Genomic DNA, 24,630 nt, shown 5'->3' with positions numbered 1-24,630 from the left:
TTATGGTTCTGCTACGGTTCTGTTATGGTTCTGCCATGTTTCTGTTATGTTTCTGTTATGGTTCTGTTATGGTTCTGCTATGTTTCTGTTATGGTTCTGTTATGGTTCTGCTATGTTTCTGTTATGTTTCTGTTATGTTTCTGCTATGTTTCTGTTATGGTTTCTGCTATGTTTCTGTTATGTTTCTGTTATGTTTCTGCTATGTTTCTGTTATGGTTCTGTTATGGTTCTGCTATGGTTCTGTTATGGTTCTGTTATGGTTCTGCTATGTTTCTGCTATGGTTCTGTTATGGTTCTGTTATGGTTCTGCTATGTCTCTGCTATGTTTCTGTTATGTTTCTGTTATGTTTCTGTTATGGTTCTGCTATGTTTCTGTTATGGTTCTGTTATGGTTCTGCTATGTTTCTGTTATGTTTCTGTTATGGTTCTGTTATGGTTCTGCTATGTCTCTGCTATGTCTCTGTTATGTTTCTGCTATGTTTCTGTTATGGTTCTGCTATGTTTCTGTTATGGTTCTGTTATGGTTCTGCTATGTTTCTGTTATGTTTCTGTTATGGTTCTGTTATGGTTCTGCTATGTTTCTGTTATGGTTCTGTTATGTTTCTGTTATGGTTCTACTATGTTTCTGCTGTGTTTCTGTTATGTTTCTGTTATGTTTCTGTTATGGTTCTGTTATGGTTCTGCTATGTTTCTGTTATGTTTCTGTTATGGTTCTGCTATGCTTCTGTTATGGTTCTGTTATGGTTCTGTTATGGTTCTGTTATGGTTCTGCTGTGTTTCTGTTATGTTTCTGTTATGGTTCTGTTGTGTTTCTGCTGTGTTTCTGTTATGTTTCTGTTATGTTTCTGTTATGTTTCTGCTGTGTTTCTGTTATGTTTCTGTTATGTTTCTGTTATGGTTCTGCTATGGTTCTGTTATGTTTCTGTTATGTTTCTGTTATGGTTCTGTTGTGTTTCTGCTGTGTTTCTGTTATGTTTCTGTTATGGTTCTGTTATGTTTCTGTTATGTTTCTGCTATGTTTCTGCTATGGTTCTGTTATGGTTCTGTTATGTTTCTGTTATGGTTCTGTTATGGTTCTGCTATGGTTCTGCTATGCTTCTGTTATGTTTCTGCTATGTTTCTGTTATGTTTCTGTTATGTTTCTGCTATGGTTCTGTTATGTTTCTGTTATGTTTCTGTTATGGTTCTGCTATGTTTCTGTTATGTTTCTGTTATGGTTCTGTTATGGTTCTGCTATGTTTCTGTTATGGTTCTGTTATGTTTCTGTTATGGTTCTACTATGTTTCTGCTGTGTTTCTGTTATGGTTCTGCTATGTTTTCTGTTATGTTTCTGTTATGGTTCTGCTATGCTTCTGTTATGGTTCTGTTATGGTTCTGTTATGGTTCTGTTATGGTTCTGCTATGTTTCTGCTGTGTTTCTGTTATGTTTCTGTTATGTTTCTGTTATGGTTCTGTTGTGTTTCTGCTGTGTTTCTGTTATGTTTCTGTTATGTTTCTGCTGTGTTTCTGTTATGTTTCTGTTATGTTTCTGTTATGGTTCTGCTATGGTTCTGTTATGTTTCTGTTATGTTTCTGTTATGGTTCTGTTGTGTTTCTGCTGTGTTTCTGTTATGTTTCTGTTATGGTTCTGTTATGTTTCTGTTATGTTTCTGCTATGTTTCTGCTATGGTTCTGTTATGGTTCTGTTATGTTTCTGTTATGGTTCTGTTATGTTTCTGTTATGTTTCTGTTATGGTTCTGCTATGGTTCTGTTATGTTTCTGCTATGTTTCTGTTATGGTTCTGCTATGGTTCTGCTATGTTTCTGTTATGTTTCTGTTATGTTTCTGTTATGGTTCTGTTATGGTTCTGCTATGCTTCTGTTATGTTTCTGCTATGTTTCTGTTATGTTTCTGTTATGTTTCTGCTATGGTTCTGTTATGTTTCTGTTATGTTTCTGTTATGGTTCTGTTGTGTTTCTGCTGTGTTTCTGTTATGTTTCTGTTATGGTTCTGTTATGTTTCTGTTATGTTTCTGCTATGTTTCTGCTATGGTTCTGTTATGGTTCTGTTATGTTTCTGTTATGGTTCTGTTATGTTTCTGTTATGTTTCTGTTATGGTTCTGCTATGGTTCTGTTATGTTTCTGCTATGTTTCTGTTATGGTTCTGCTATGGTTCTGCTATGTTTCTGTTATGTTTCTGTTATGTTTCTGTTATGGTTCTGTTATGTTTCTGTTATGGTTCTGCTATGGTTCTGTTATGGTTCTGCTATGTTTCTGTTATGTTTCTGTTATGGTTCTGTTATGGTTCTGTTATGTTTCTGTTATGGTTCTGCTATGGTTCTGTTATGGTTCTGCTATGTTTCTGTTATGTTTCTGTTATGGTTCTGTTATGTTTCTGTTATGGTTCTGCTATGGTTCTGTTATGGTTCTGCTATGGTTCTGTTATGGTTCTGCTATGTTTCTGTTATGGTTCTGCTATGGTTCTGTTATGGTTCTGCTATGGTTCTGTTATGGTTCTGCTATGTTTCTGTTATGTTTCTGTTATGGTTCTGTTATGGTTCTGCTATGTTTCTGTTATGGTTCTGTTATGGTTCTGCTATGTTTCTGTTATGTTTCTGTTATGTTTCTGCTATGTTTCTGTTATGTTTCTGCTATGTTTCTGTTATGTTTCTGTTATGGTTCTGCTATGGTTCTGTTATGTTTCTGTTATGGTTCTGTTATGGTTCTGCTATGGTTCTGTTATGGTTCTGCTATGTTTCTGTTATGTTTCTGTTATGGTTCTGTTCTGGTTCTGCTATGTTTCTGTTATGGTTCTGTTATGGTTCTGCTATGTTTCTGTTATGTTTCTGTTATGGTTCTGTTATGGTTCTGCTATGTTTCTGTTATGGTTCTGTTATGTTTCTGTTATGGTTCTACTATGTTTCTGCTGTGTTTCTGTTATGTTTCTGTTATGTTTCTGTTATGGTTCTGTTATGGTTCTGCTATGTTTCTGTTATGTTTCTGTTATGGTTCTGCTATGCTTCTGTTATGGTTCTGTTATGGTTCTGTTATGGTTCTGCTATGTTTCTGCTGTGTTTCTGTTATGTTTCTGTTATGGTTCTGTTATGGTTCTGTTATGTTTCTGTTATGTTTCTGTTATGTTTCTGCTATGTTTCTGCCATGTTTCTGTTATGTTTCTGTTATGTTTCTGTTATGTTTCTGCTATGTTTCTGTTATGTTTCTGTTATGTTTCTGTTATGGTTCTGTTGTGTTTCTGCTGTGTTTCTGTTATGTTTCTGTTATGGTTCTGTTATGTTTCTGTTATGTTTCTGCTATGTTTCTGCTATGGTTCTGTTATGGTTCTGTTATGTTTCTGTTATGTTTCTGTTATGGTTCTGCTATGGTTCTGTTATGTTTCCGCTATGTTTCTGTTATGTTTCTGTTATGTTTCTGTTATGTTTCTGCTATGTTTCTGTTATGTTTCTGTTATGTTTCTGTTATGGTTCTGTTATGGTTCTGCTATGTTTCTGTTATGTTTCTGCTATGTTTCTGTTATGTTTCTGCTATGTTTCTGCTATGTTTCTGTTATGGTTCTGCTATGGTTCTGCTATGTTTCTGTTATGTTTCTGTTATGTTTCTGTTATGTTTCTGTTATGGTTCTGTTATGTTTCTGTTATGTTTCTGCTATGTTTCTGTTATGGTTCTGTTATGGTTCTGTTATGTTTCTGTTATGTTTCTGCTATGTTTCTGTTATGTTTCTGTTATGTTTCTGTTATGGTTCTGCTATGGTTCTGTTATGGTTCTGCTATGTTTCTGTTATGGTTCTGCTATGTTTCTGTTATGGTTCTGTTATGTTTCTGTTATGGTTCTGCTATGGTTCTGTTATGGTTCTGCTATGTTTCTGTTATGTTTCTGTTATGGTTCTGTTATGGTTCTGCTATGTTTCTGTTATGGTTCTGTTATGGTTCTGCTATGTTTCTGTTATGTTTCTGTTATGTTTCTGCTATGTTTCTGTTATGTTTCTGCTATGTTTCTGTTATGTTTCTGCTATGTTTCTGTTATGTTTCTGTTATGTTTCTGCTATGTTTCTGTTATGTTTCTGTTATGTTTCTGTTATGGTTCTGTTATGTTTCCGCTATGTTTCTGCTATGTTTCTGTTATGTTTCTGTTATGTTTCTGTTATGGTTCTGTTATGTTTCTGCTATGTTTCTGTTATGGTTCTGTTATGTTTCTGCTGTGTTTCTGCTGTGTTTCTGTTGTGTTTCTGCTATGTTTCAAACAACATTATGAACAAACAACATCATGAACAAACAACATCATGAACAAACAACATCATGAACAAACAACATCATGAACAAACAACATCATGAACAAACAACATCATGAACAAACAACGTCATGAACAAACAACATTATGAACAAACAAAGACACGAAGAAAATTTCTGGTTTGATTTATCGTATAATATGCAACAAAATCTCCTCAATCCTGAAGTCCTGAAGCAATCCATCATGATGATCCCTCACACACACACACACACACACACACACACACACACACACACACACACAAACACACACACACACACACACACACACACACACACACACACACACACACACACACACAACTCGTGCAGAAATAAAACATTTGTTCAAGTACATTATTTCCATTTCCTGGTCCTGAATATTTCTACTTGAGTTTCACATGTTAAACATATAAAGTGTTGGTGAGTCTTATTCTTTACTGCAGATCTGCAAACATACACAGACTGACCAGCACACTGTTGTAGTCTCTGTCCAGCATCACGTTTCCATAGCAACACAAAGTGTCAACGCTGCTCACAAACTCCTGGCAGAGGCGCTGACCAAGCCATGAGCTCCCTCTTGTGGCAAATGCTGGAAACAACACAAGATTGACTTCACTCTCTGAAATGAAATATTTCATGACCCCACTGATTCATCTCTTGACCCTTTAGAGGGGCACGACCCCGAGGTTGGGAACCACTTGACTAAACCAGTAAACTGTACATAAAGTATATTTACATATATATATATGTGTGTATGTATATATATATATATATATATGTTTGAGGTAGGAATGTTTGGTGCCTCTTAGAGCTTGAGGTGAAAATGCTTTGGTCGGCAAAGTTTTTGTGCACTTTTGTGTGTAACTTAAGTTCTGATGTTGATTAAGTCATAAAACTTGGAGTACTTCCTCACGATGGTTAAAGCTCTCCGCTGCTCTGTGCACATCACGGTACAACTCACCGTTCACCTGCTACAGCAGCAGTTTTAAAAACATTCTGATCCAAATTTGTACTAATAAGTCCAGCGTTATTTATTTCAGTAGAACAAGTACTTTTACTTTTGATAGCATACCTGAAGTACGTTTTGCTGACAACACATTTGCTCTTTTACTTCAGTAGGATTTTACCTGTCAGGGAGGATTTTGTATATTTTCTTTGCCTCGGTTCTTCTCGAGCCTCCAGTCGGTGGAGCAAAGCTCTTCTGCTGCCGACGCGGCGCTGCGACCTTCCTGTGAAACAATGGGGAATTTTATTTGCCTGCAACTAATATACCATAAAAAGTAGAAGAAAACATCATGCAAAACACGCCTCAGTCCGGATCTCACCTGATCACCACGCAAATATAATGAATGACAGTATTTGTCCGTTTTAGCCGGTGAGACTTCAGACGCTGGAGAAGGACGATCGAATACAAACTGCTGAGGTCGGTGTTGTTTGATAATCACATGCTGTATTGATTATTGTAGTTTTAGTTGGACCTCCAAACATATTAACCTGAAAACGATTAGAGCTGATGGAAAATATTTGTGTTAATTTTTGCTGAAATGTCTACAAATGTTGTATTTTGAATGAGGTTGTCTGCCAGCTCGGTCCACACGATGCTGCACCTCACTTTTTAGTTGTTAAACCGGCTTTTTGAAAATGAGCCGGTTTATTTTGGCGGAGATGATCTTTGTTCCTCCTTGTTCCTCTCTTCCTTTCTGCTCAGCTTCAGCCTTCGTCTTCCTCATAGATTCAACATGTCAGTCAACTCCTCCAACTCCTCCCTGGATGCTGTATTCTTCTACTGCGCCAACTCCATGGGTTACGTTGCCACGGCAGCTTTGGTCGTCACCAAAGCTCTCCTCGTTCTCCCGCTCGCCGTGTTCATCTTCTACCTGGGTCACCTGAAATGGAGGAAGCAGCGCTCGTTCAAAAACACCAGCCACTCCGACATCTTGACCTACCACCTGGCACTGATGGAGCTGATTGGAGTTTCATCGACTGCCTTCTTCCTCATTGGATTTCAGTTCCCAGACATGTTAACGGTGGCTTTCTGTCTTTTATCAATCCCTTTCTGTGGAGAGATTCTGTTTCACATCCTGACCTGCGTGGAGTGCTACCTGGCTGTCGTTCACCCCGTCACCTACCTGGGGTTGAAAAATGTGGACGGGGCCAGGATCAGAAATACCTGCATTGGAAGCGTTTGGCTGCTGTGCTTTGGATGGAGCGGTCTAGTATTTCTTTACGTCCCTAATTATCCCGTTATCCCATTTGTCTGCCTTTTGACCTTCACTTTCATTGTTGTGTCTTTCTGCAGCCTCTCTGTTCTCTGTGTTCTGATTCGTCCGGGGCCGGGGGAAGTGGGCGGGGCCAGGGGGCATGTTGACCAGTCAAAGCAGAGGGCTTTCCACACCGTCCTGGCAATAACGGGAGTGCTGTTGCTGTATTTTATTGGCTACCTGGTTTGCATCGTTCTGGACGTGTCGGACCTGCTGAGCTACTCTGACAGGTGTTTGGTTCTGTCATTTGCACCGTGGTTGGATCTGCCCGTCTGTTTGGTTTTACCCCTGCTGTTTCTACAAAGAGCAGGAAAACTAACATGTTGTTGTTCAAGAGCCAATTAAAGATTACAAAATGCTAAAAAAAAAAATGTTGTTTTGCTGACCTCTTAAGGCCTTTAATCTTCACAGGCATGTTAAATACATCAAGAACTGTTCATACCAACAGCGATGTGAATTTCCGACAGCGGCCAATAGATTGGCGTCTTCAGAAAAATGATAGATCTTCCATCATTCAGTGCTATGATGCCTGATTCTGAAAGGCTCACTTTATTAATGCAACACTGTCATATGTCATATGTCATACACTGGTACGCTCTCTATAATATCTACCTGTTGTGAACACTTAAATGTGAAAACCTCAAATTGAAGTGATACAGGAATCTAAGGGAAACGTGCACTCCTGCAATGGTGCAGAACATTTTTATTCGTGTACAATGTAAATATAACTTTTAAAAAACAAACAAAACACATGTAAATAGATTCCTGTGGATCTCGTAAATGATGACAGGACCATCGCTTCCAGCAGCATTTAACTTGTTAGCATGTGTTGTGAAAAAAACCTGTTTATAACTCATGGAAACTTAAAAATAATATTACATCTCATGGTATAACACGGAGACATGCAAAAGTAGCTCATCTTTATAATCATGAATTTCAGGCAAGCTAATCAGCAGATTAAACAATGTGCAGCTGCAAATGTCATTATTTTTGCTGCATTTGACTCATAGTCAAAGATTTCTTCTCCTCACTCCCAAAAGAAACCACAGCTGTGTGCAGTTACACTACATGTGAGAGTATACTGTAAATAAATCTGGAATTCTGATATTTCATATTATTTCAAATGACTAATTTTGTAGTTAAATGTTGAAAATGTATCTAGAATGAACCAATTTCTTTCGTATTTGTAGGAGTCAACGAGGCTGATATGGGTATTAAAGGCTGATATTAAAGGTTTAAATGGTAGAGGCAGGTGTGGAGAATACTTTGATCTCATCTGTATTTCAAATAAGTGTGATTAGAAAGACTACCAAGGCAGACTGAAGAGTGGAAACAGACACAAACAAGTCTATCATCTGCATAGAAACAGACGTTGCAGCATTCATTTGGGAGATTTGATGCCTAAATTCAAGACGCCAAACAAATTCAAATTTGAACCTAACGATGGAAACTATTTATGTGAGCACGAAATTTCACGGCAATCCATCGAAAAGCTATTGAGATGTTTCAGTCTGAACCAAATTTGCCAAACTAGTTGTTCAACATGAGAAATGTGCCTTTTGAGCGTAAACGTTCAGCTAAAAGTGTGTTTGCGTAGATTTATAGACTCAAATCTGTAACCTCTGATAGGAAATTTGAAATGAAAACACCGTTGCGTGCTTTCAGCCCGAGAGGAGCTCAATGACAGAATTGAATTTGAATGCAGACCTCTTTATTGATGGGTCATTTGAGTCCTTTCAAATGTGCTTCTTAATGGACAAACTAAATGATTGATAACCATAACATTGCTGCACTGATGACAACCATGTAAATTGTTTATGACTGGGTTTGTAATGATGATCTAAATACTGGAAATTCATTTTATTGTTAAGGAAAATGTAGGATGTTTAAAATAATGTCTGTAGTTGTAGTACAATGCATAATCATTTTTATATTATTGTATATTTATGGATGACATTATTGTATTTAAATAAAACTATAAAAGTTGTGATAATTTACTGCGTGTGTTCTGTGAACAATCTCAGTCGAGATCATTGACATTTTATTCAAATAGTGATGTTCCTGACGCTGCGGTCTGAACTCATCGTGTCCTGATGAAAACAAGTCTCTTCACACGCAGACAAACATTAGTCAACAGGCTCCTTTAACCCAGTTGGTGTTGAGCTGTATGTGGATCAGACACCAGTGAACAGCTGTCAGTCCGCTCAGAGACGCACGGCCAGGACGATCAGAAAGAAACTCTGCTGAGGTAATTAAAGACTTTTTATTTAGTTATTAACGAGTTTTCTTTGTTGAATCGATTGTTGATATTTTAGAAATCTATGTTTCTGTGTATGTTGTCATTTTGTCTGTTCAATTTTTTAAGTTAATATTGTTGATAACTTGAAGAGGAATCAGCCTTATTCTGAAATTCTTTTACATTAAAATACATTTTCATTTTATCCCTCATAAAATAATTTTGATGAATTCAGCCTGGACTTGCGAAACATTTAATATCTTCACCTTCATCCAGAGCGAGCTTTTCTCAAGAGAGCACAAGTGGTAAACAATTCATGATGCACTGTTGACTTCACTGTTGTGTGAAGCTTTGATTTCTGTCGGTTTATAAAATTTGTCCTGTAGCTCAATCTAATCTTTTGTCTTCATCTCCCCCCCTCCTCCTTCTACGTCTCCTCTTCCTCATCCTCAGGCCTTTCATGTATGTAACTATGTCGGTCAACTCCTCTTCCTCTGCTGACCTCTCCCTTCTTCCTCCTCAACTCACATCTTCCAACTCCTCCGTCTATCCAATTGAAAACGAATGTTTCAGGTCCAAAGAGAGCATCTCAGTCTTTGCTGCTCTCTCCATCACCAACCTCCTCCTCCTCCCTCTCTTCATCTTCATCCTCTATCTACGATACAAACAATGGAGGCAACAGCGCTCCGCCTCCACGGCCGCCACGACTCAGTCTGACGTCTTCGTCTATCACTCCATCGCCATGCAGCTGAACTCAGTCGTGGGGTGGATCTTGTTTTTTTGTGGCGGCTACAAAGATCTCCAAGAAATGTCATCACTGGGGTTCTGCATCTGGAATGTGACCACCATCGGAAAAGGTCTGTTTCACGTCCTCGCCTGTGTGGAGCGCTACCTCGCTGTTGTTAAACCCATCACCTACCGGGGACTGAGACGGGCCGGCCGGGTCAGGGTCAGAAATATCAGCATCGGATGTGCTTGGCTGCTGTGCTTCGGATGGGTGGCGAAGTTCTATCTACTCAGTCGCAAGATCAACCTGATCTTCTACTTCTGTGTGATGAGCTGCCTTCTAACAGTCATGTGTTTCTGCAGCCTTTCTGTTCTTTGCGCTCTCAGGCGTCCAGGTCCAGGTGAAGAGGGCGGGAACAGGGTGCGGGTTGACCAATCAAAGAAGAGGGCTTTCTACACCATCATGACTATAATGGGGGTGATTCTGTTCACCTTTGGGGGTAATCTGATTAAAAATATCACAAACAGTACAAGTTTGCTGCACTTTGGTGACCAATGTGTGTTGGTTGTGTGTTCGGTCTGGTTGGATCTGCCCAGCAGTCTGCTGTTACCTCTGCTGTTTCTGCACCGGGCAGCAAAACGACAGGGACGTAAACAAACCACTGAATCACAGTGAGGGGTAGATGCTTATGAGAATATGATGAAATCAGGTTTTTACATATATAATCATATTTTCATGAATAATTCTTTTCATTGTCTAAAATAAGCAACATTCTTTTGAAATTGGTCAGAGTCAGCGAGGGGTTCACATGGGTAGGTCACATTTAAAGTTTCAATGGTAGGATAGCCAGAAACAAGCAGGTGTAGATTACTTCGGTCTCTTCTGTATTCAAAGTAAGTGTGATTTAGAGGAAATAACAGGAAATCAAGGCAGACCGAAGAATGAAAAAGGACATAAAACAGTGTAACATCTGCATAAGAACAGACATTGCAGAATTTGCTAAACTTGTTACCTGCTCATAAATCAAGGTATCGGAAGAATTCAAACTTTGACCAAATGATTAATGTCAGTACACAATTTCATGGCAATTCCTTCCAAAACTTATCAAAAGTTTTACAGTCCGCAACAAATTGGGGAACCAGTTAGCCGAGATTACATAAAAAAGGTAGAACAATTCAGGGAAACGTGTTTTTGAATGTAAAAGTTCAGCTAAAAGTGTGTTTGCATTAATTTATGGGCTCATATGGACAACAAAATGTTTCTGCCCTGGTGGGAAGTTTGTTTCAAAACTGGAATCACAGATAAAAACAGCCGTGTGCGGAAAGACAAAGGTGTGCTGAGCGAATGACAGCATTTGCTTTACTAATGAGTTATTTGAAACATATATATACATACATATATATACATATATATACATGTGTATATATATATATATATATATATATATATATATATATATATATATATATCACATTATTAAATTATAATGCAAAGTAATAAATATTATCTAAAGCTTTATGACTAGCCTGTTTAGGATTTTCCGAAAATGCTTCTGAGAATTCAAATAAGACGGCGGCACAAAACTGATTTTGCATCGTCATGCATCAGTTTGAACACAGGTGGTTAAAAAGTAACCAAGTCATAAAGGTTGGGACGGTTTCATGTCTGCGACTGGGTACGGCAAAGAAAAACACAAAACAAATGTAATGCTGTGTGTCTCAAAGCACTCAGTTCCCCTGTGGTCGCTGCAGCCCATTCAAATCATAATTTAAAAAAATAACACATTTCCTTCATGCTTGATGTAAATGTGTGAAATGTTCCTCATCCTACTGTTCTTCAAAGGAAGTTCTCCAGGATCAATGTTCGGGCCTCTACTTTTTCTTTCATATATCTTTAATATTTGTTAAACGGATGATACACTCAGTGTCCCGTATGTACAGTATGCTGATGATACAGTCGTGTTCCTCGGCTCCTTCCTCTGAGATCTGAACTCACTGATTTGACAAAGCAAACAAAACAAGAGCTTTGCTATTAGCACCGAGTGAAACAAAGGGTTTGTGGATTCCTATAAATATCTATCAAGCATCACGTTGGGTTTCTTGTTTAATATATTAACATCTGTGATTTCACCATTGACCTGAAACCCACAAAAGTTGCAGCTCCCCTCAGCTTCATGTGCACGTCACTGAACAGTCTTTGAGCTTTGTGATCCATCCTCGTATGAAGATGGATGAAAATATCAGCTCCCCAAAACTGGAGCCAAAAGATCTGCAACCAGAGTTTGACATATTTCTGTAAATTTGTTCTCGAGACTGCGAGAGGAAGAAGAGGAAAACAGATGGTGTACACTTATACACCTTAGTTTAGTTAGATTTCCCTGTTGTTTGATTTTTTTTTTTGGGGGGGGGGGGGGGTCTTTAAAATGTTTGAATGTCCGGTGTCCACTCTGGGTCGGCCCACCGGGGAGGAGGAGGAAGAAACGGCTGGCAGACAAACCCCAGTCAACATCCAACCCCACTTTTTATTTTTCTTCTTTAAATATAAAATACAAGGATATAAAGACCTCCTTTACTTTTAGGCCCCAGTCTCTGTGCAATGTATTACTTATACTGTTTGATTTGCTTCAGCAATAAACATTTCAAAAACGTTTCTGTATTAAATAAAGGAGAAAAAAAACCCAATAATTTAATTGTCACTGGTCCGTTTGAACAATAAAACCATATATTTGGTCAGTTTTCTGTTATGTTGAAGGTTCTGCCCCCTGGTGGCTCTTCATGTGTGTTTTCAGACAGTGGCTCTGAGTGAAAGCTTTGTCACAGAGGGAACACTTGTACGGTCTTTCTCCGTTGTGAGTCCTCATGTGAACAGTCAGGTGCGTTTTACGAGCGCACGCTTTCCCACAAATCCCGCAGACAAACGGTTTGACGCCCGAGTGGACGGCCACGTGGTCGTCCAGGTTCGTCTTGCGTTTGAAGGACCAACCGCAGTCGGGGCAGCGGTAGGGTTTCTCCCCCGTGTGGACACGCATGTGAACCGTCAGGGGTCCCTTGGTGGTGAATCCCTTGCCGCACTCGCCGCAGTGATACGGCTTCTCGTTGGTGTGCGTTCTCATGTGAATCTGCAGCTGCTGGATCGTCAGGAACATTTTGCAGCAAACGTCGCAGAGGTACGACCTCTCTCTGTCCGTGTGAATCTTCTCGTGCTGCCTCAGAGTGCCGGGAAGTTTGAAGCACCTCCCGCAAATCTGGCAGCTGTGGGGTCTTTCCCCGGAGTGGGTCATCTTGTGGCGGGACAAGGATCTGTAGTCGCTGAGGGATTTACCGCAGACGCCGCAGAGATGCGCCTTCCCGCCGCCGTGAGTCCTGCGGTGAGTTTTCAGCTGCTCCTTCAGCTCAAAAACTTTATGGCAAGTGTAACATTTGTGAGGCCGACCCATCGCGTGGAGCTTCTGGTGATCCTCGAGGGACTCCTTGGAGGCAGATGCGCCGTTGCAAACGTCGCACTTGTGCAGCCTCTGGCCGGAGCGAGCCGCCACGTGGTCGTTGAGGCCGCTGAGGAACGACTCTCCGCAGACGTGGCAGTCAGAGATTCTGTGGCGACTCTGAAGATGATCCTTCAACATCTCCTCGGACTCCGAACGCTCTGCGCAGGCGCCGCAGACGCTGCCGGGATCGTCCGCGTGACTCCAGGCGTGTTTGACAAGCGAGACCTCCGATTTGTGCAGAGCGCCGCAGACTTCACAGGAAACAGCGGCGGCGCTGTTCTCAGCCTGACTCACTCTTCGTCTCTTTGACTGCCGTTCGGAGTCGCGTTCCTTCACTTCCTCTTCGCTCCGCTCTGGTTTCCGGTTGTCGTCGCTGCAGTTCGTCTCGTCGGCGTCACTACCGCCTCCTCCACGTTCAGTTGTTGAGCGCTCAACGAAGTCGACCGCCGGTTCTTCATCATCATCATCATCATCTTCCTCTGGCTGTATGTCTTGTTGTGATGTTGAGCTGCAGGACTCTGCTCGCCTGATTTGGAGCTCCTGATCGGGGTTGCTGTGGTAACCGGGGGCAGAAACGAACGAGTTACACCGTGAGGTGTTTAAAGTCTCGTCGATAAGACGTTTCTGTCGGTAAAACAACGCTAGATGGCTAAAAGTATGTTTATGTAATCGGAGGTCGGCTCAGCTGCTCAACTGTCCTCAGGCGCTTCATCACCTGCCAGCAGCTTGAACGTAAAACACGTCCTGGTTCAGGACTGTCTCATCCACTGTGGGGGAGACGGAGGGTCGCCATGGGAAAGGTTGGAGGCGTGGAGGTTATCAAGCCACCAAACCAACCAGTTGGTCCTCATCCCTAAAGCCTTCTTAGAAAACTGAAGATACGACCAATACGATCAGCAGGTTCAGAGAGTTTCAGTGATGCTCACAGAGCAGCAGGAAGCAACAAGCTTCACGAGGAAGTCCTCCGAGTGTCGTCTCCTGTTCAACATCAGCTCCACATGTTTTAGTTGTTTGATGCGTATTCACTGATTTACATTTTTGATCTGCTCCCGTTTGCCCTGTCGAAGTTACTGCACTACACTGTTGATACAAAATCAACACTTCCTGTGTCCACTTCAAACTAAAAGCCCTCCGGTATATTCAGTAGAGAAACTTTTTATTTCTTAACAAGGCTTTTATTGTGAAACATTCCCAGAAACCTGTTAGGTGTGTATTTCAGAACAACCGTTGAAAATAGCAGGATTATATTGATGACTTTATTGAATTTAAGCCATTAAAGTATCTCCATTATCGTTGCTTGGCTCCACCCACCTATTGCTCACAGCTTCAGTTTTCTTGGCTCTGTTTACAGCCTGTTTGTTTTTAGGTTTGAAGGGCGGACCAATCAGAGACCAGCGTCGTTGGCGATGTGATGCCATTTAAGTGTTTAGTTTTTTTACTCAAGGGAGTTGCAGCGGTGGTTAACCTCCCCCCCCCCCCCCCGAGGAGTCCCACACCACACCAGCGTTGGCCGTCCACATACTTTTAGCCAGGTAGCGTGTGTTTTGCGGCTCTGTGACGTTACCGTGTTTGTTTCCTGGTGGCGTCACATGTCGACACGGCAGAGTTGACGTTTTTAGTCTGCGGAGGGTGAATCTCTTCTTCTTTGGCCAGATGTTCCTCTGCAGTCTGGAAAAGAAGAAAGACATTCATCATCCAAAGGCTGAAAACACAGAGAAACACGACCGAGCAGCCACACGACCTGCAGTCGGATGTAGACCGTTGATTTCCCCCCCGCTGTGCAGCCGATGTGTCTGCGGACCTCCTCTGGCGTCACCGTCTTCAGCTTCAGACGCCGGAGTCTCCCTCTCTGGTCCGACGTTAACACGTCGAAGGGTTTGTCGTCTCCGGCCAGCGGAGGGAAGGTGGATCTCAGCAGGTCCAGGAAGTCGGCCTCCTGCAGGCCGCGAGGACACTTCAGCTTCGAGATCGGACACTTCTTCAGCACTGACGGAGGAGAGACGAGGACAGCGAGAAGAAGAACAGGGGTTAGGAGACTCGGCCGAGTCCGAAACACGACGGGGAGGATTCGAGTCCGACGGCTCAGTCCGGGGATTCGGGCTGCTCGGTGCCCTTTACTCAGTCCACATCTAAAGTTGAAGCACAGAAAACCTTCAACGTGCCAGTTTACAGCCAAGTGTTCCTGAGCCCATGCAGTGATTTCCACCACAGAATCAGGTCTGTTCCACATCAGATTTTGGGTCAAACTTCAAAAATGTTGAGGTGCGGGGAGCTTCGATTGTGTTGTTCAGGGTGAGAAACTCCCATCTGAAGCATTTCAAGGGTCTCTGTTGACCGTTTACAGAGTTTGACCCAAAATCTGATGTTGTCTGTGATTTTCGGGCCCTCAGGTGGAACTGCTTTAAAAACAGCTTTGATTCTGCAGTGGAAATCACTGCATGGGCTCAGGAACACTCGGCTGTAAGCAGCCATTAAAGATTTTGTGTTCCTCAAAAATTTGACCCAAAATCTGCTGTTTGTCTGCTCCAGTTTCAGGTTTCCATGGTGACGTCACTAATGTTCAGGTACCAGCGGTCACGTTAACGTGAGGAACTCAGTGATGATGATGATGAAGAGACGACACTCTGAATACTTCCCCATGGAGGTTAAATTGAGTTTAAATTGCGACGGATGGAGCAGACTCTCCTTAGTTTCTATTCAATTTCTAAAATCCACTTTTTTTTAATTTTTTTTTTAAAATCACCTTTTTTTGAGAGCACGCTGGTCTGAGAGTCCTCCAGGATGCGGATCCTGAGGTCTACGTGGTTCTCTGTTTCACTGATCTGAGGTCTGCCAGGCTTCCTTCTTCTGTCCCGACATCGGGGGTGTAAAGACCTGAAAAATTAATACATTAATATTGAACCGCAAACAAGTAAATCAAATTAGTGAGTAAAAATATATCAGAATTATTGAAACAACCTCTTCAAAAACCTTGATGGACCAGCCAAGTCCAGATTCTCCAGAAGCTCCTGGGACTTCTCATCCTCCTCTTCAGCAGCGTCGAGGCTCCTGCTGCACTTTGTACCTGGAGAAATCAATTATTAGCCCGGCTTCACATTTCTAAATTAAAACTTGTGATTGTAAAGGTTTTTGGGTCGATCAACAGCGCCCTCTGCTGCTGAAAGCGAAGTACAACTCCAGTAAACTTCCCTGAATTTGTAGAACGAGTCTGAAGATAATCCCGAATAAAAAAGATAAATATGAATTCGGTGCTCGCTCACAGTAATGCCGAATTAAAGAGTAAATCGTGATACTTGAAGAAATGTCTTTGTTTTTTTTATGCCATTCACAGAATTTTGTTGTTGATCAAATACACATCAAATTAAAAGATATTTGAATGGATTTTGGTACGTCCCGATATCTACAAACCAAGACTTTGTTCGTTTTTTATACCCATAAATGTTTGACCCACCGGCGGTGCTGGGTGCGACCCGGGGCTGCAGGAGCTCCAGCTGGCTCCTCTGCCGGTCGATCTCCAGCCTGAAGCCCGACGCCTCCTCCTCGTACCCGGCTACAGTCCTCTCCACAGCCGCTAAGATCTCCCGGGCGGCAGCGGCGAGTCTCTCGGTGACGAACCCCCGCAGGACCTCGGCCTTAGACATGTCCCTCTCCGCCGTGTTCCCGGTCATCCCCGGAAACACGGTTCTGATATTTTATACAAAGATTTATTCACTCATAGCTTTGTTTGCTGCCTTAATGAGCTTCCGGGTTTGGTGCGTGCATAAATGCCATCCGAGGAGAAACTAAGACATGCGCCTAACGTTCCCCTTTTTCTTCCCAACCGTTTCTTCTTCGAGGATTTAAGACTACAAGGTGACACAAAAGAAGTACAAAGGGAGAAAGCAACCTCAAAACGTGCTGTTCAATGCACAGACTTTATTGATTGACTGATGGACTGAGAGAGAAAAGACCAAGATCAATGAAAGGTTTAGTCTCTGCAGGGTGTCTCAGACATCTCGCCCTGTTTCTGTTTATTCTGAAATAAGTTTCTCTCGTAAAGTTTCCACAGCGACGCTGCGTCTCCTCAACACTCCTCAACACTCCTCGTCTCTCCTCGTCTCTCCTCAACACTCCTCGACACTCCTCGTCTCTCCTCAACACTCCTCAACACTCCTCGTCTCTCCTCAACACTCCTCGACACTCCTCGTCTCTCCTCGTCTCTCCTCAACACTCCTCGACACTCCTCGTCTCTCCTCAACACTCCTCAACACTCCTCGTCTCTCCTCAACACTCCTCGACACTCCTCGTCTCTCCTCAACACTCCTCGTCTCTCCTCAACACTCCTCGACACTCCTCGTCTCTCCTTAACACTCCTCGTCTCTCCTCAACACTCCTCGACACTCCTCGTCTCTCCTCAACACTCCTCGTCTCTCCTCAACACTCCTCGACACTCCTCGTCTCTCCTCAACACTCCTCAACACTCCTCGTCTCTCCTCAACACTCCTCGTCTCTCCTCAACACTCCTCAACACTCCTCGTCTCTCCTCAACACTCCTCGTCTCTCCTCAACACTCCTCAACACTCCTCGTCTCTCCTCAACACTCCTCAACACTCCTCGTCTCTCCTCGTCTCTCCTCAACACTCCTCGTCTCTCCTCAACACTCCTCAACACTCCTCGTCTCTCCTCAACACTCCTCGTCTCTCCTCGTCTCTCCTCAACACTCCTCAACACTCCTCGTCTCTCCTCAACACTCCTCAACACTCCTCGTCTCTCCTCGTCTCTCCACAACACTCCTCGACACTCCTCGTCTCTCCTCAACACTCCTCAACACTCCTCGTCTCTCCTCAACACTCCTCGTCTCTCCTCAACACTCCTCAACACTCCTCGTCTCTCCTCAACACTCCTCAACACTCCTCGTCTCTCCTCGTCTCTCCTCAACACTCCTCGTCTCTCCTCAACACTCCTCGTCTCTCCTCAACACTCCTCAACACTCCTCGTCTCTCCTCAACACTCCTCGACACTCCTCGTCTCTCCTCAACACTCCTCGTCTCTCCTCAACACTCCTCGTCTCTCCTCGTCTCTCCTCAACACTCCTCGTCTCTCCTCAACACTCCTCAACACTCCTCGTCTCTCCTCAACACTCCTCGTCTCTCCTCGTCTCTCCTCAACACTCCTCAACACTCCTCGTCTCTCCTCAACACTCCTCAACACTCCTCGTCTCTCCTCGTCTCTCCACAACACTCCTCGACACTCCTCGTCTCTCCTCAACACTCCTCAACACTCCTCGTCTCTCCTCAACACTCCTCGTCTCTCCTCAACACTCCTCAACACTCCTCGTCTCTCCTCAACACTCCTCAACACTCCTCGTCTCTCCTCGTCTCTCCTCAACACTCCTCGTCTCTCCTCAACACTCCTCGTCTCTCCTCAACACTCCTCAACACTCCTCGTCTCTCCTCAACACTCCTCGACACTCCTCGTCTCTCCTCAACACTCCTCGTCTCTCCTCAACACTCCTCGACACTCCTCGTCTCTCCTTAACACTCCTCGTCTCTCCTCAACACTCCTCGACACTCCTCGTCTCTCCTCAACACTCCTCGTCTCTCCTCAACACTCCTCGACACTCCTCGTCTCTCCTCAACACTCCTCAACACTCCTCGTCTCTCCTCAACACTCCTCGTCTCTCCTCAACACTCCTCAACACTCCTCGTCTCTCCTCAACACTCCTCGTCTCTCCTCAACACTCCTCAACACTCCTCGTCTCTCCTCAACACTCCTCAACACTCCTCGTCTCTCCTCGTCTCTCCTCAACACTCCTCGTCTCTCCTCAACACTCCTCAACACTCCTCGTCTCTCCTCAACACTCCTCGTCTCTCCTCGTCTCTCCTCAACACTCCTCAACACTCCTCGTCTCTCCTCAACACTCCTCAACACTCCTCGTCTCTCCTCGTCTCTCCACAACACTCCTCGACACTCCTCGTCTCTCCTCAACACTCCTCAACACTCCTCGTCTCTCCTCAACACTCCTCGTCTCTCCTCAACACTCCTCAACACTCCTCGTCTCTCCTCAACACTCCTCAACACTCCTCGTCTCTCCTCGTCTCTCCTCAACACTCCTCGTCTCTCCTCAACACTCCTCGTCTCTCCTCAACACTCCTCAACACTCCTCGTCTCTCCTCGTCTCCGTCGCTTCTCTTTCAATTTTCACCGGCGTGCTCGACTTCCGGGGCTTCTTCTTCGGCCCGGGGTCACCTGACTCCCGCCGCCACCGCCGATCGCCTCCTTTCCCCTCTGTGACGCCGCGGTCATGTGACACGGACTGACCGTCTGCACCCAGCGCGGGGGCGGGGCCTGATGGTGCTTGACTGGTGTGCCGGCTGAGGAGGAGGGGCAGAGGAAGAGGAGGAGGCGGGTGTGGGTCGGCGTCTTGGCTCAGAGTCCGAGGAGATGGAGGGGAGCCGGGTCGAGGAGGCGCGTTGTGCTGGCCGTGTTGGCGGTTTGCGTCGTTCCTCCCGGCGTGCCGCGGTGGACGGGCGTCATCGGCCCGCCGCCGACGTACGTTCTGGTGCTCGTGTTCGGCGTCCCGTGTGTGAGCGTCACTGTTTCGCTCCCTGCCGGCGCCCGTGTGCAGCCGTGGGTTCGGGTTGGCGCTGTGGCGGTTGCGGCTGCGCAGCGAGCTGAAGACCGTGGTGCAGCCCGCCACCGTGCAGCGGTGCTTGATCTTCAGGTGGACGGCGTTGTAGTGGATCTTCAGCGTTCCTGCGCAAACAAAGGAGAGACGGGCTCTCGTTTACGTCGGCGCAAACCAAACGACGGTCGCACGGCAGCTAGCTCTGAAATTTATACACAAGAGAAGAGGACCTCGAATCGAACCCTGTGGAACCCCGAGACACGAGACCGGTCCACGGCCGTCGTTCGAGACCTGTTCAACTCTACGACACGAGATCGTCAACGGGACACAAGAACAGGAGTTCTGTGGAGGAAAACCTGAACACGAGCGTATGTTCACTCGAGGATCTCGATATGTAGAAGGAACCACATCGTCCTCACCTTTGTCGTAGAAGCTTTTCCCGCACACGCCGCAGCAGACCCGCCCCTTCCGACCTCCGGCGGGAGGAGGAGGAGAAGGCAGCGAGCAAAGTGACGACGGGAGAGGACGGAGGGAGGAGGAAAAGGAGGCGGTGGGAGGAGGACAGAGGAAGGAGGAGGAGAAGGAGGGGAGAGGATGCACAGAGCCCGGCAGCTTCTGGGAAACTTTAACCGGAGAGGAGGAAGAGGAGGAGATGGGCGGGTAGAGCGAGGGAGGGTTCTCCTGCCGGGCCCGTCCCACAAGAAGGTCGAGATCCTGGTCGTTATGGAACCATGGCAACCGGGGTGGGCTTGGCTTGTCGGGGTCCGTTTTGATTTTTTTCACGGCTGGTTCTTCTCTAGGAGTCCAATCGTTCTGTTGCCCTCCTCGTCCTCCTTCTCGCTCATGTCTCTCGGTCAGTTTGATCCCGCTCGGCCTTTGGAGGCACCGGGTCAGCTGACCGGGAGGAGGAGGCTCCTGGAACAAGAAGAAAGAGGATCACAGTAGGTTCTGTTTCAAAACCTAAAGGACCCTGAGGGAGAAAGTCGTTTCAATTGATTACCTTGGTGGGAGGAGCCAAACAGTGGAAGGCGGAGCTTGGAAAGTGGAACGGCAGAAGCAAAGAAAGTCCACCGGGAACGTGTTCAAAATGGCCGTCGTGGTCATCGGGGCGGTTCTTCTCGATACGGCGGACGCCATCCGCCAATCGTGAATCTCTTCTGGAGTTCCTCCACGTCGCCAGCGCCCCCCCGTTCGTGGCGGGCTTCGGCTCCGGATCGGAGAGGTGGCGGACGGCCTGACGCGTCATCAGCTCCACGATCGGGCGTGTCTCACCGAAGCGAAAGAACTGTTGGAGGACGAGCAGCTCTTCTTCAGGAGTCACCATCAACCAGCGGTCCAACACCTTCCCGCTGGGATACTGGAGGGAACAAATCACTCCCGTGTCAATAATTCACTCGGTTTCAAGGACGGACTGGTTCAAATTCAGAGGTCAAAGGTCACCTCACAAAACAAGCTTGTGGCCATAATTATGACAACATTTCCCACAAATGTCTAATTAGATGAAAGAATTTCTATTGTTTTTGGTCCATTATTTTGCACCACAACTGAAGAGCTGAAGGGGAGGTTTTGACCATATTTGATATTTATGACGTGGTGACATCACCCTGCGGTGTGTATCCAGAAACTGTGCTGATTGTACAGACTGTCAGGATGGAAGTCGTGTGAAGCATGTAAACTACAATAAGAGGTGAACGTCGGCATTGACTGGAGACACTCCATTAATGTGAAACTGCTCAACGTGTTACCTGCAGCATGTAACCTCTCACATAATCACCCAGACTCCATCCCAGGATGCACAGAATGTGGCCGACCTGAAACGGACAACAGAAACCCATGACGCGGTGGTGGAGGTGGTGGTGGTGATGGTGGTGGTGGTTGTGAAGGTGGTGGTGATGGTGGAGGTGGTGGTGATGGTGATGGTGGTGGTGAAGGTGGTGGTGATGGTGGTAATGGTGATGGTGGTGGTGGTGGTGGTGATGGTGATGATGGTGGTGGTGGTGGTGATGGTGGTGGTGATGGTGGAGGTGGTGGTGATGGTGGTGGTGGTGGTGGTGGTGATGATGGTGATGATGGTGATGGTGATGATGATGGTGATGGTGATGATGGTGGTGGTGGTGGTGATGATGGTGATGATGGTGATGGTGATGATGGTGATGGTGATGGTGATGATGGTGATGGTGATGATGGTGATGGTGGTGGTGATGATGGTGATGGTGATGATGGTGATGATGGTGATGGTGATGGTGATGGTGATGATGGTGGTGGTGGTGGTGGTGGTGGTGGTGATGATGGTGATGATGGTGATGGTGATGATGGTGGTGGTGGTGGTGATGATGGTGATGATGGTGATGGTGATGATGGTGATGGTGATGATGGTGATGGTGGTGGTGATGATGGTGATGGTGATGGTGATGGTGATGATGGTGATGGTGATGATGGTGATGGTGATGGTGATGATGGTGATGGTGATGATGGTGATGGTGGTGGTGATGATGGTGATGGTGATGGTGATGGTGATGATGGTGATGGTGGTGATGGAAGGTTCACCTGCTCCGGGCTCAGGATGCTGTACAACCGATCCAGCAGAATCTTCAGCCGAACGGGAACGGCCTGAGCTCCGTACAGGACCAGGGAGCTCAGGTCCAACACCAGCCCAGGCAGGGCCACTTCCACTGGGCCACAGCTGGAGGGAGACCTGGCCTGGAGCTTCGCCAGCGCTGGAGGGGAAGAGATAAAGGAGATGTTGGGAAAAGAGTAAATCTGCGACAGGTCGGACTCACCTGTCTGTCACTCAACAGATGTGTGTTACCTTCATGGAAAACAGGACGTAACCAGACCGGTGTGTGTGTGTGTGTGTGTGTGTGTGTGTGTGTGTGTGTGTGTGCGCGCAGATGCTCTGTCCAGATGCTCTCGCTGATGAGATGACAGCGACACCTGACTTCATGTCACCGTGGCGACGGCACACATCTGCAGTCTGCTGAGGAACACGACTGTTCGCTCACGTTTGCTGTTTTTCTACAATTAAACAAAAACAACTCTGTTTCCAAAAAAAGTTTGGGACGTTGTGCAAAATGTAAATAAATCGCGTGAACTCATACTTAATTAAAAACTAAAATAAATATGTTGTCATGGTAACCTCATTAGTTGTCAGATGCTCCACCAGGTGTTTTTTCTTTTTTTTAGCACTATACAACTTTTTAGAGACGTGTTGCTGCCATCAAATTCAAAATGAACGTTTGAATGAATGTTGACAGTTAAATAGTTCTCAGGTAATAGTTTGCAGTAAGAAATGTGAACGTGTGTTTTACCGTGCGCCACCCAGCCGTGTCCGCAGAGATCACATGACCTGGACCGGACACTTCCTGGTTTGAAACGGTCACAGCTGCAGCCGGACACCGTACACCTGACACACTGGGAAACAAAGGTAAATTCTTCCTGTCAGACATTTAATACTTCCCATCGTACTCTTTTTGAATTCTATATTTTTGTATTATTTGTATGTTTTATTGAGGACAGATATGCACAATATAAATGCTCTTCACCTCCTCGGGGTCTGGAGTCATCCTCATGGTCCTGCAGCCAGAACACAAACAGCAGATCAGCCTCCTGATTGGTCCAATAAACCGAGCCTCCATCTGATTGGTCAGTCTGATTACATCTTAAACTTTATATTAATCTTCATTTGGCTCACTAAGGTTATAATGCAACAAACGATCTGGACATTACTGATTCATTATTAATTGGTTATTAATGCTTTCATTCATCACTGAGAGCGTTTTCAGGATTCAAAGTAGTTCATTAAAATTATGACCATAATTATTGTTATTTCTGTTTATTGGCTTGAACTGTTGTCTGTTTATTATTTTCTATATTATAATGTTTATTTTAGAGTTTTACTTTGTTTAGAGTTGAATGATTGAAAAATATTTAATATATTTCTATTAATAAATTGATTATTATTCATAAAATCTGACTTAATGCAATTTATATATCCTTATATTACTTAGTGCAATCTATATTTGTAGATTGATTTGTGTGTTTTTGTCTATAATGTATTATATTTTCTGCAACAAATAATAGATTTATATTCTTATAATTTACTTGTGTTTATTTTTAATAGACTTTTTAATTAAACTTTTCACAATTATGATTATTTAAATGAATTTTTTTAATAAATGAATTATTGGTTGCTGCAGACTGTTCAGTAATAAATATCATAAAGCCACAGATATTATTAGTAATATATTAATTTCACTAAAATATAAAAAATCTTTTTTGTATGTGAAGAACAAGTAAAACAAAAACAGATCATTCAGAATGATAATTTAAATTAAAAATGCTCCAAACTCAAACTTTGTGTCGTTAAAATCAAAAACATGAAATAAAACATACTGACCGGTTAATGTTCCGTTAAATTCAGCGCTGATGGGAAGGAGAAAATATTCTTCTTTTTCTTCTCAGTTGATTCTTTTTTCTTCACATTGTTTTCTTTCTTTGACTTCTCGTCTTCTTCGTCTCCTGTTTTTTTTTCTTCACGTCTCGTCTCTCCTCTTCGTCCTCGTCTTCCTCTCGGTTGTTTCCAACTCAGGATCCTGAAACTCCACTTTTCTTCCTCCCTCTCCGTCTCATCAACTCGGCACGTCTTCAGTGTTTTCTTTTCAACGCTCTCCGTCCTTTGACTCCTCCCCCACATCTCTGCTGAAGCGATCGGATTTGACGAAGATTCATATGTGGTTGGGCTCTTTTTTTTTTCTCTCTTTATTCTTCTGTCTTCCACTCTGATAAAATGATGATGATGATGATGATGATGATGATGATGATGATGATGAGTACCTTTCAGAACAAAAGTTGCAAAGTGCTTCACATTAAAACAACATCGGGGGAAAGTTTCAGACCGAAGGCCTTGAAGTGAAAACTGAAGCAGACTGGTGTGAGGTCAAAGGTCAAGGTGATAACGGAAAAGTGAAGGAAAAGGAGATATTAGAGATTATTGTGCTAAATTTTAAGTAAAGGAAGCAAAAGGGAAGTTGACACGATAAAATTAATAT

General features: G+C 44.1%; 2 protein-coding genes across 4 annotated transcripts; both read right to left on the bottom strand.

Annotated features, from left to right (window-relative positions):
• Positions 1–11,903: 11,903 nt before the first annotated feature.
• Positions 11,904–16,717, bottom strand: LOC138214154 (zinc finger protein 436-like). Of its 3 annotated transcripts, none has more exons than XM_069175528.1 (6): positions 16,427–16,717; positions 15,934–16,039; positions 15,719–15,849; positions 14,714–14,961; positions 14,540–14,643; positions 11,904–13,528 (listed from the first exon to the last, which is right to left on the bottom strand). In XM_069175528.1, exons 1-6 carry the CDS (start codon positions 16,641–16,643, stop codon positions 12,232–12,234), a joined length of 2,103 nt encoding a protein of 700 aa, XP_069031629.1. In that variant the 5' UTR covers positions 16,644–16,717; the 3' UTR covers positions 11,904–12,231. The 3 variants fall into 3 exon arrangements, with proteins under 3 accessions (XP_069031629.1, XP_069031631.1, XP_069031632.1); XM_069175530.1 differs by having other exon boundaries at positions 14,717–14,961; XM_069175531.1 differs by having other exon boundaries at positions 14,777–14,961.
• A 2,356-nt stretch (positions 16,718–19,073) lies between these two features.
• Positions 19,074–23,189, bottom strand: LOC138214130 (zinc finger protein basonuclin-2). The gene is made up of 7 exons (XM_069175498.1): positions 23,125–23,189; positions 22,891–22,993; positions 22,130–22,299; positions 21,328–21,393; positions 20,583–20,939; positions 20,002–20,497; positions 19,074–19,710 (listed from the first exon to the last, which is right to left on the bottom strand). Exons 1-7 carry the CDS (start codon positions 23,149–23,151, stop codon positions 19,109–19,111), a joined length of 1,821 nt encoding a protein of 606 aa, XP_069031599.1. The 5' UTR covers positions 23,152–23,189; the 3' UTR covers positions 19,074–19,108.
• Between the last annotated feature and the right edge of the window lie 1,441 nt (positions 23,190–24,630).

Source organism: Embiotoca jacksoni, unplaced genomic scaffold, assembly GCF_022577435.1.
Source record: "Embiotoca jacksoni isolate LCO1_2020_lvr unplaced genomic scaffold, fEmbJac1.0.p SCAF_68, whole genome shotgun sequence".
Lineage (NCBI taxonomy): Eukaryota > Metazoa > Chordata > Actinopteri > Embiotocidae > Embiotoca > Embiotoca jacksoni.
The sequence above is the reverse complement of the archived record's forward strand: the minus strand, read 5'-3'. Positions and strand labels throughout refer to the sequence as shown.